The 12,704-nt window shown below is 34.4% G+C and overlaps 1 protein-coding gene across 2 annotated transcripts in view; it reads left to right on the forward strand.

Annotated features, from left to right (window-relative positions):
- LOC126885226 (uncharacterized) overlaps window positions 1-9,439 on the forward strand; it is a 74,821-nt gene extending 65,382 nt beyond the window's left edge. For both annotated transcript variants that reach the window (XM_050651688.1, XM_050651689.1), the window contains exon 6: window positions 9,194-9,439. In XM_050651688.1, the coding sequence (XP_050507645.1) occupies window positions 9,194-9,404 (211 nt within the window). In that variant the 3' untranslated portion in view covers window positions 9,405-9,439. The remainder of the gene's footprint in view (window positions 1-9,193) is intronic.
- Window positions 9,440-12,704: the final 3,265 nt, after the last annotated feature.

The raw sequence follows: 12,704 nt of genomic DNA on the forward strand, positions 1-12,704 counted from the left end.
AAGCCAGCTCCCCCTAGGCACCTGCTTTTTGGAAGTTTGAACAATTAATTTAAACGAAAAGCAATGTTAATTGTTGAATAAACATTTTTTTCCTGTTTTCTGACAGTAGTAAATGTATGACTATAGGGACAAAAGGTGTATATAGAATCAGATTTAACAAGAAAGGAAAGGGAAATACAAGCAAAAATTAGGAAAATGGCAAAAGAAGAAAAAGACAAAGGCAATACTACGAACATAGGATATATGAAACTGGAGATTAATGGAAAGGAGTGGAAATGGGACCATAATAATGAGAAAATTATACAAATTCACACAAACATCGGGGAAAGGACTCCAAAAAAGTAATAGAAAATAATGAGACCGGACACACAACAATGACGACCAAGGCAATGAATGGGAAAAGCGATAGGGAAAAAGATGATGCACAGGTAAACAAGGATGAAAATAAAAAGAAGGGGAAAGCTAGATTGCAGAAAAAAGGAGAGATAAAAATGAGAACATGGAATGTGAGAAGCATCAACGGAAAAGAGGAAGAACTGGTAGAAGAAATGATAAAACAAAAAATAGAAATACTAGGAATAACGGAAACGAAGATGAAAGGAAAAGGTCTTAAGAAAATACCCAAAGGATATTGGTTACTTTGGGTAGGAGCGGATACAAAAGAGAGAGCAAAAGAAGAAGTCGGGATAATTATTGCACCGAATAGACTACAAGACGTTATAGAAGAAACATATATATTAACCAGAGAATATTATCGGTGAAAATGAAACTGATGGACGAAGAAATATGGACAGTAATAACAGCCTACGGAGTAAATGAAGATGCAAGAAAAGAAGAGAAAGATAAATTTTTCGAGGAGCTCCAAATGCAAATTGATAATGAGGAAGAAAACATAATTGTAATGGGAGATCTAAACGGTAGAGTCGGAAACAACAACAGCGGAATAGAGGAGTGCATGGGAAAAGAAGGAGAAGAAATGCTAAACAGAAATGGTGAAAGAATAATAGAAATATGTATGGAGAACAAACTAGTGATAACAAATAAAAAGTTTAAACATAAAGAAGTACACAAATACACGAGAGTACAAGACAGCAGAAACGAAAAATCAATCATAGATTACTTTTTGGTAAGCAGCAACAAATGGAAAAGAGTACAGGATACGAAAGTGAAAAGAGGCTCAGAGATTGGCAGTGACCACCATCTAGTAATAATGAGAATTAGAACAACAGAAGAAAAAGAAGAAAAAAGAAGAAAGGTAGTAAACGAAAAAATAAAAAGTTACAAATTAAAAGAGGAAAGATATAAGAAGAAATTCCAAGAAAAATTAGATAATACTCTGAACGGTAGGGCAAAAAATACAAATATAGAAGAAAAATGGAAATATCTAAAAACCAGCATAATCAAAGCAGCTGAGGAAACTTGTGGGAAAGCAATAATAGCAAATACTAACATGAGGAGAACGGAATGGTGGACGGAAGAAATACGAGAGAAAATAAAGAACAAAAAAGAAAAATGGAAGAAATACCTAAGTACAAAACACCTGGAAGATTACGAGGCATATAAAGAAAAAAGGAAAGAGGTTAAAATAGCGGTGAAAGCAGGAAAGGAAATGTCATGGGAGAGATTTGGACAAAAAATGACAAAAAATTATAGGGAAAACCAAAAACTCTTCTAAGGCGCATTAAAACAACTCAGACAAAAGAAAGAGCACACGATGCCGAATATAAAAGACAAAAATGGAAACGTACTAACACAAGAAAAACAAATAATGGAAAGATGGAGAGAACATTTCAAAGAGCTAACTCATGCAGACACGGACAACATAATGGAGATACAAGAAAGGAATGAAGAACAACAAGTGGAATCCATAACAAGAAAGGAATTAGAGAAAGCAATAGAAAGAGTAAAATTGGGCAAAGCACCAGGCAAGGATCATATCACCCCGGAAATGATAAAATTCATGGGGACAGAGGTAATGGATAGCATGAAAGAACTAATGAATGATATCGTAAATAGAGCAGAATTACCAAAGGACTGGAAGAAAAACATTATACTACCAATACACAAAAAAGGAGACAAGAGAAACTGTAATAATTACCGAGGTATCACCATATCAAGTATCCCTGGGAAGGTATTCGCAAGAATAATAGAGACAAGAATAAAAACCCAAATAGAAACAACTATGGAAGACACACAGTGTTAGTGATGAGCAAAACAAGAACAAGACCAAGACCAGGCTAGTCTTGGTCTTGGTCTTGTTCTTGCAAGCTTGGTCTTGGTCTTGGTCTTGCAGCTAAAAGGCAGTCTTGGTCTTGGTCTTGGTCTTGCACTAGCCGGTCTTGTTCTTGGTCTTGGTCTTGCTGCAAGAGTCTTGCTGGTCTTGCTTTTTTGGTAGTAATAATTTGAACCAAACAATTTCGAATAAAATGTACATTGAAATAAATAAAGATGTGAAGAATGAAACTATATTTTTTGCTTTAAAATTTTAACAGAATGTAAAATGTAGTTTCAAACGGATACCAATTTTAACATTATACATTCACCTAATGACCTAATTATTTCCCTCTATATCAAGAGATTAGAGTATATTTTTATAATGGTAATGTTTATCAGTAGGAAAAACCTGCATTTACAACCCTTGTTGCAATTGCCGGCCTTCGGTTGTGTCACCTTGTGTTTTGCATGCTGTCGATACATGCCGCCTGCCTTCAGACCACGTCTTGAGTCTGGATTATTGTTTATTGCCCCTGTATTTTAATAAAATGTTAAAGAAAAAGAGCTTCTTAAAGGTGCCACAAATGGTCGGGGACCATCAATTCACAGATTTTACGAAAAGGGATAAACGGTTTATAGTTGTTAACAGATAATGATCTGCTCCTTTCACTCGAACACTGTAGTATTTATCCTACGAGGGTCAAATTTAAGAACATAAATTAAATTTTTTTAAGAGAACACAAAAATCAAATATTTTTTACTCTATTTAATCATTATTTAATATAATTAACTTTTTTTATAAACTAACTAAAACATACTTTTTAGTAAATACGTACATATTTACCATACCTATTTATAGACCTAATAATATAACATAATAACTAAACCTAATGGGGAGTTATAAACGCTTAATTCTGTAATTTGTTATCTTGCAGTTCTTTAATTTTATTTAAACTACATTTCTCTCGTAACACGAGTTATTCGCACTTTATATTTTCACATATTTTTGGATTGAATGCCCATTATGACATTTAAAAAGTTGAAAATATTCGGATGTGGGTAGTAAAAACTAGAATTTAAAACACACCGAAATGATGCGCATGCATTTCAAGTGCGGCACATACTATTTGTACTAATGGCCCTTTCTGGGGAAAACCTAGATTCTTCCAAATAGTTTTCAACTATGAAATCAGTAAAATTCTTTACGCCTTTGTCATCCGGGATTTTCACAAATAATTTAACTTCCAACTTTCGTTGATTGTAAAAAATTAATCCAAAAAATAATTTTAAAAATTTCCCAGTATCGGAATTTTTGTCATTATATTCAGAAACTGAACCTAAGCTTTGGATTTTGCGATACCAAGCTTGACACATTACAATCGACAACCAGTTATTTTTTATTCAGGCCACAATGCTTTTACAGCATTGTGAATCCCGAATCTCTTTTCAAAATCTATTATGATATTTTTTGTATTCATTTTAAATTTAACGACCTACATTTTTCCTCGATTATGAGAAAAGAATTGAAATAAGTGTCAGTATTTTTATTAGACAAAAAAGCGAAAACTACTGGTACATAATTGGTACATAATTTTTAATTGCATTTTTTTAAATGGACTACCCTATCTATAATTACATTTTTTTGTCTTACAAGTAATTTCAATTGTCCTTGAACTGTCGCCGTTTGAAAACTTGCCTTCTGGACACTTTGAAGGTTGAGAAAATGCAAACCGTTTGACTTAATCAAAACGACTTAAAAATATAACCAAAATATTATGTATTTTAAAAATTCGATATATATATTAAGGTTTCTTACAATGTCAGTATATATTATTGAACTAAACAATAAAGTTAAATAATAAAAACCAATTTTTCTCAAAAAAGTGCAAGAGTCTTGTAGGTTGGCCTTGTTCTTGCGTGGTCTTGCAAGGTTCGGTCTTGGTCTTGGTCTTGTCCTTGCAAGCTTGGTCTTGGTCTTGGTCTTGGTCTTGGTCTTGCTGCAAGACCAAGACCAAGACCGCAAGACCAAGACCAGTCTCGCTCATCACTACACAGTGTGGATTCAGGAAGGACAGAAGCACGCAAGACCTAATATTCACATTAAGACAAGTAAGTGAGAAGGTAATCAAGAAGAATAGAGAGATACATATGTGCTTCATTGACCTGGAAAAGGGGTTTGACAGAATCCGAAGAAAGGATGTATGGAAGACACTAAAAGAAAGGGGAGTCGACAGACACATAATAGAAGTAATAAAGGATATGTACAAAAATAATACAAATAAAATAAGAACCGATAACGAGGAATCCAGAGAATTTACTACAAGTCAAGGCGTCAAACAGGGATGCGTGCTGAGTCCACTGCTATTTTCAGTGGTACTGGATGAAGCGATAAAGAAAGCCAATTGAAGAATGAGAAAACTAACATTAGGATACTGGCAAATGAAATGGACTCAACTATCGGAGCTACTATTCGCAGACGACATGGTATTGATAGCAGAAAACAGAGAAGACCTACAGAACAATCTTGAAATCCTAGAAGAACTATCAAACATAATTATGAAAATTAATACAGAGAAAACAAAAACAATGATAATTTCAAATACGAGGAAGACACACGCAATAGAATTAGACGGGAAACAACTAGAGCAAGTGGAATATTTTAAATACCTAGGAGTAATAATCGAAGCAAATGGTAAACAAGACATGGAAATAAACGAGAGAATGGGACGAACAGGAAGCCTATTTAACGCTATGAAAACAACATTTTTGGGGAAAAAAAGATACCGGAGAAAGTAAAAACGGCACTCGTTAAATCAGTAGTTAGACCAAAAATTATGTATAGCAGCGAGACATGGACATTGACGGGGAGACAAAAATCTAGAGTTAATGCTATGGAAATGAGGTTCCTAAGGAAAATAGCAAACAGAAAGAGGACAGACAAAATACGAAACGAAACAATTAGACAAAACCTAAAACTGGAACCAATTAATGAAAAAATAGTGGAGGGAAAACTTAGATGGTTCGGGCACATGTGTAGAATGTCGAACGAGAGGCTTACAAAACGAGTGTTCGAAACGAGAGTGCAGGGGAAAAACAGAAGAGGAAGACCAAGAGTTATGTTTGTAGATGAAATCAGGAAAGAAGTCGAGAAGAAGGGATTGACATTGGAAAGTGCAAGAAACCTAGCGCAAGATCGGAAAGCATGGAGACTACAATGCCAAACTCAACTCCACCAGCCTTACACCTAAAGGTAGAAAGGCTTAGGACTAAGTAAAGTAAGTAAAGTAAGTAAATGTATTTTGAATTAAAGAAATTACATGCATTCTTCTTTTTTTGTCGATTAATTTAATAGAAAAAATTGTTTTTGGACACCCTGTATAAATAACAAGGCTGCTATTTATATTACTGAATAGAGAATTGAATAACCTTTCAAATGAGCTAGCACACGATCCCTATTCTCATTTAAAAAAATCATCGATTACGTCATCACGCCCAGATTGATGCCGTCACCTGTGTGATATATGTGCCAAAATATCATAATTTAAAAATAAAAACCGACGTGTTTCGGAATTTTTCGGTAAAGTCGCCGGTTTACGAAATATCAAAATTATTCCTTTCATTTGCACCATACTGTATATACGATGGAGATGCAAGGTGAATAACATTAATAACTGGGTAAGAAAGAAATCTGGGGTAACCGAAACTGGTTAAGAATATCCTAAAATTGTTCCTAAAGATAATCCATGCGAGAATTTACAAGCTACGTTAAAGTGAACTCCCAACTAGTTCGGGTTTATAAATGCTGTTGGCAAGAGAGAGCTCTTGTTCTCAATACAAGTGTTATTCCAGAGATGCAGAGAAGTCAATTTCGCTTTATACTCATGTCTGTTTGATTACGAAAAAGCGCTTCGTCCAGTACATCACTCCAAGATGATGCAAATATTAAAAGAAGCAATAATTAACAGCCTAGATCTGAAAATAATAATTGGAATACATTACTGGAATCAGATTTCAAACCTCAGAGTTAAAAGTGGACTCACCGAATATGTGACAGGTATCCGTGGAGTGAGGCAAGGCTGTATTTTGTCTTCTCTAATATTCAATCTCTATTCTGAAAGAATATTTATCGAAGTACAAAACTACTAACTAAACGGATACCGGTTAATACAATAACATCAGGTATGAAGATGACACCATATTATTTAAGGACAACAAAGAAGACTTACAATCCTTATGAACAAAATCACTAATAATGCCAACACTATCATATGGACTCATATAAACGTAAAGAAGACAAAGCTTATGATCATTAGCAAGATAAAGATAACAAGAGATCAACTCTTCATCAACCAAACCTCTGTAGAAAGATTGACGCATTACAACTACATCGGCTCCATAATAAACGATGAATGGACCAAGAGATAAGAGCGAGCATCGGCAAAGCTAGATTCCGTTTAACCGGATGGGAACCTTCTTCAAGAGCTACAACCGCTCTCTTGGCATAAAACTAAGAATTCTGCGATGCTACGTCTTCTATGTCCTTTTATATGGTGTTAAATCGCGGACCCTGAACGAAGATATTTGCAGAAGATTGGAAGCATTTTAGATCTGGGTATATCGGAGTATTCTTAAAATTCCGTGGATGGACCGGGTCCCAAATAAAGGGGATCTTCCTCAGAAGAGTAAAGAAAAACCGAGAGGTACTGACCACCATTAAATCTCGAACGTTAGAATACTTCGGACACATAATGTGAAATGAATCCAGATCATTATGCCCTCTTACAAACCATCCTGTAAGGAAAAATATTTGGAAAGCGAAGCGAGAAGAAGAAGAACAACCTGGTTAAAAAATGTCAGAATCTGGTTCAACACAAAATATATGCAGCTCTTCCACGTTGCTGCAGATAAGATGAATATTGCCATGATGATCCCCAACATTCGTCACGGACAGGCACATCAAGGGTTTACTGTAAAGAGACCGAAATCATTAGACCGAAAGCAGTAGACCGAACTCATTAGACCGAAAATCACTTTATCGAAACCTCACTAGACCGAACAGTAGGACCGAAAGCAGTAGAGCGAGAAACAGGAGACCCTTCACCCTTTATCCATATCGGTTGTCATAATCATGAAATTCAAATTAGAAGCAAATAAAATTTACCCTTAATTTCTTTTTACATGTCGCAGTAAAAGAGATAAGACAAATGTAATTACAACTAAATGTCATTTGGATGTTTATTAGAAATAGTTAAAATGGTGTTAACGTCACTCTACCCTTAATTTATTTTACCTTCACTAATTTGTTTAACGTATGAAAATTATTTCATATCAGACTGTACAGTACAGTACTGTACTGTACACAGCCTATAAAATAATACAAAAAAACACAATAAACAAAAAGACAAATATACAAAATCTTAGCATAATTTACTGCAATATTTTTTAATTTATGTACACCATTTCGGTCTAATGCTGTTCGGTCTAGTGAGGTTTCGGTAAAGGTCTTTTCGGTCTAATGAGTTCGGTCTACTGCTTTCGGTCTAATGATTTCGGTCTAATTGTCGTGTACCCACATCAAGATGAAGAAGAAACAGAAGAGTAGAGTAGCACATAAGCCGAATGAGAACAAATATAATAGTAAGGACTGTGAGAGAAGGTTCCCCAATCACGAAAGAAGATGATCAGTGGGAAGACCACGAAAAAGATTCAACGACAACATACTGGAGGCACATTAAAAAAACAGAGAGAGTCATATTTATACAAAAAGAAGAAGAAGAATAAGACATTAGCTATTACCTATATGTATATGGGATTAAGCCACAATTATTTTTGTAATAAAAATTACATTTTTAATTGACTAATGTTTGACGTTTCAATTGCCACTCCGGAAATCGTTTTCAAAATAATTATTAAAAAAGCTTTGTTACGATTGTATATCCTCGATTTTTTAGGTTGGGTAGGTTATTTAGGTTATGTATGCCCTATGCCTTTTCAAAAATTAGCCTACTTCGTCTAGATCTTACAGGCCATAGCAAGTGAGTGGTTAAAAAAAAATTGTTTGAGGTGGTGGTTATGTTATCGAAGATCACCCATATTACCGCATATATTCAGTAAATGATGATGAGGGATATCAAATTCTGACAGTTTTTTTTTTTAATTAGTTTGTGTAATCTGTATCATATAGGTGTGGTTGTATAGCTTTTTAAAAATTTTATACCTACATTGATTTGTGTTCACGTATTGTCTTCTTCTTCTTATTCTTCGTCTTCTTCTTTTTTGTATAGACATGACTCTGTCTGTTTTTTCAATGTGCCTTTATAGTAAGTTGTCGTTCCATCGTTTTCGTGGTCTTCCCACTGACCGTCTTCCTATTAAGAAACCGTCTCTCGCTGCGTCCTTACTACTCTGTTTGTTGTCATTCGGCTTATGTAGTCATTCCATTCTATTCTTCTGTTTCTTACCCAATAATTATTAATGTTATCCACTTTGAATCTCCGTCGTATATCTGTAGGTACCTACTTCTAGCTCAGAACTGTGTTGCATAATAATATGTAGATACCTACCAATTATATATATGAGATTGTTGATGATTTTTGTTCTTCGACTTTCCTTACTCCGTCATTGTTAGCATGTTTTTGTTGTTGACTTTTTTTAGGATTAGCTTCCAAAGCCTGCTGCATTCTGTTGATGATTTTTTGTATTCTCGCGTTTAGGTAATTTCAATATACCAAAGCTGACCAATATTTACCTTCTTTATAATTTTAACTTATTTATTACAACAGTTTTACTTTTTAGTTTAATGTCTCGTTTATTTAATATTACTCAAAATGTTCAGGGCTTAGTTGTTTCTAGAAGTGATCCCAATTTTTGTGGTTCTCGTTCTCGAAAGTTAGTGTGGGTTCTATGGTAGCCGGGGCACCCACTGTGGGCACGCCTATGTATATACAATACAAAGTCATTTTCAAAATCTATGTTTTAGGTATGGAACTCCATGGAAGACTTGGAACAACGTTAAAATTTACCATATTGGACATGAAACGTTGCCTTCTTGGATGACATTCCGTGGGAGGTGGGGAAACCCGAAAAAAAGTTGCCTACTTATTAAAAAATTCGGAATTTGTGAGTATTCCGATGGACCTACTGGAATTGTTAGAAAGAAACAGGATTTTTACTGCTTTGTTAATGCTTAGTACTATTAGAAAAAATAAAAAAATAAAAAAACTAACTCATTTTTAATTTTATATACCTATAGCATTTATAAATATGCTAAGAATTTGACTAATTGTAAATTTGTAATAATTTGTCTATAAAAAATAATTAATTTAAAATATAATATAACTATATTATAAATAAGAAATAATAATATCCACAGAGAACGACAGTTCTCACCAGTGGCGCACAACACCCCTACAAGCGACACTATATATACACGAAATTTTCGATTTTCTAAACCTGACTGAATTGAAAATTGGGCCAAATCCCATCTTAAAGTTTAGGAAAAGACTCGTCCATCCATATGTTATCTCTCCATTTTGGTCCAAGGGTGTGGATTTTACGGCCCTTCCCATTTAAAGCCTGTTTTTCGTTCTCGTCCCCAAAACTCCCAAAAATTTCAAAAATTTAAGCCCGACCTTTGCGGCTTCTGATAGCACAGATCATTACCTTTCCAACGCATGTTTAATTTTGAAAATCGGTTATACCATTCAAAAGTTATCGAGCTCAGAAATATGACTCAATTTTTATTTAAAAAATGGAAAATGTTTGTGGATATGTATGTATGTATGTATGTGTGTGGAAAAGTTACACCGATCTGAATTTTTTTTTCTGTGTTTCAAGAAGGTGTGAGGGCCGATTCAGAACCGGTCTAATTTTTGACTTCTGACTACCCGTAAGCCAGCTAGAGGACTAGGTAGATACAACATAGCATATTTTTTGGGCGTATATATCTTAGGTTCAAGGAAAGACAGGAAAACCGCAAATACACCAAATCAATAGGGTTGAGTTAAGCATTCAAGTGGAGCTTAAGCGATCAAGCTGAAACATACACACTGCTCGCCATAGCCAAAAAACTGAAAAATTAAACTTTGAAAATTTTGGTTTTTCGACAATTACTCAAAATTTCAACCTAGGAATTGCACCAATAACTGAGCGTTTGTAGAAGGACTCAGGACGCGTCTAACGGTGTATATCTCATATCTGGGAAAATTCGAATTTTTAAGTTATAGGCTTCATAAGTATAATCAAATCTATTTCTTACGGGAAAAACGGTTTTTCAAGCTCAATAATTCCTGTAATACGTTCAGTAATACTCGATCTTGGATGCTGGTCAGATACTACTTGTCAATACGTTTCAAATTCATGTTTAGTGATCAACATCAGGTAAACCGTTCAGAAGTTATAGAGCTCCAAAAGTATAATTAGTCCAGGAACTGAAATTTTTCACTTCGCAATTTTTACAGAATGGATAGATTTGCTTGAAAATTTGACAATAAGTAGTGGATAGTCCAAGGATCAAAATCTATATGATGCCGAAAGACGCTTTTACCATGGGGTTGTTGCCACCTCATCTCGAGGGTGGACATTTTTTATTATATTTTGACCGCAAATGCTGGTAAAAATATTAATTATAAGCAAAAAATGTTCATTATGCATTTTTTTGATAAAATTAATAGTTTTCGATTTATTGGTTATCGAAGCTGTTAGTTTTATATCGAAAAAATTACCAGAGAACGGCAGTTCTCGCCAGTGGCGCAGAAATACGCCCCCCTACACGCGACACTATTATATACACGAAATTTTCAATTTTCTAAATCTGACAGAATTGAAAATTGTGCCAACTCCCATCTTCAAGTTCAGAAAAAGACTCACCCACTCATATGTCAACCATCCATTTTGGTCCAAGGGTGTCGATTTTACGGCCCTTCCTATTTAGGTCTGTTTTTCGTTCTGGCCCCCAAAACTCCCAAAAACTTCAAAAATTTAAGTTCGACCTTTGCGGCTTCTAATAGTACTGATCATTACCTTTCCAACGCATGTCTAATTTTGAAAATCGGTTATACCATTCAAAAGTTATAGAGCTTAGAAATGTGACTTAATTTTTATTTAAAAAAGGGAAAATGTTTTTGGATATATATGTATATGTGTTTGAAAGTTAAACCGATTTGATATTTTTCCTCTGTGTTTGAAGAGGGGGTCAGGGCCGATTTAGAACCGGTGTAGTTTGTGACTTTTGACCACCCATAAGCCAGCTATAGGACTTGGTAGGTACAAAACGGCATATGATTTGGGGGTATATATATTCGGATCAAGAAGAGCCAGGAGAACCGCAAATACATCAAATTAATAGTGTTGACTTAAGCTTTCAATTGGTGTCCAAGCCGTCAGAATCAGACATACACACGGCTCAGTATAGCCGAAAAACTGAAAAACTAAACTTTGAAAATTTTGGTTTTTCGACAATTACTCAACATTTCAACCTACAAATTGCGCCAATAACTTAGCGTTTACAGAAGTACACCAGACGAATTTAACGGTGTATACCTCATATCCCGGAAAATTTGAATTTTTTAGGTTATAGGCTTCATAAGTATGATAAAATCTATTTCCTGTGGGAAAAACGGTTTCTCAAGCTCAATAATTCCTGTAGTAGCTTCAATTTTCATACTTGACCTTAGATCCATCAGATACTACTGGTCAATACGTTTCAAACTCATGTTTACTGATCAAAATCGGTTAAGCCGTTTAGAAGTTTTTAAGCTACAAAAGTATAATCCAATTTACGATTATTCCCGAAATGGTTTATGTAGTTGTAGTGGTTACGACGCTAAATTTGATCTGGCAACGGGCAATCCGACTTCATTTACCGGCCATCTCAATTTTTTTTCAATCTATTTCGAATAAAAAAAAATCTAGTGTACATTCGATGGACACTAGATCATTTGGGAGATAATGCAACAAAGGTGACCATTTATAAAGCTTGACGTGTAATAGAAGAACATTGCATTCAACTTCATACATTTAATTTATAAATAACTTTGAAAAACTCCTGATACAAGAATAAAAATCCGCTAAACGCCGTAAAAATGAGTGGCGCATAAAATATTCCAGCTGCAAAAGATCTGATATGAATATTACGTGGCGCGAAAATGGATTTTCATTTGATGCAAAACAAAATTCTAGTTTTATTTTAAAAGATTTTTCCATAATATTTGCTAAATTTGAAGTAAACGCGCCACAAAAGAGTTTCAAAATTCAAACTGTATCAAAGTTACTCTTTTGTGGCGCGTTTACTTCAAATTTAGCAAATATTATGGAAAAATCTTTTAAAATAAAACTAGAATTTTGTTTTGCATCAAATGAAAATCCATTTTCGCGCCACGTAATATTCATATCAGATCTTTTGTAGCTGGAATATTTTATGCGCCACTCATTTTTACGGCGTTTAGCGGATTTTTATTCTTGTATTTTATAGTAATAAAAATAAGATATTA

The sequence above is a fragment of the Diabrotica virgifera genome, chromosome 5 (assembly GCF_917563875.1).
Source record: "Diabrotica virgifera virgifera chromosome 5, PGI_DIABVI_V3a".
Lineage (NCBI taxonomy): Eukaryota > Metazoa > Arthropoda > Insecta > Coleoptera > Chrysomelidae > Diabrotica > Diabrotica virgifera.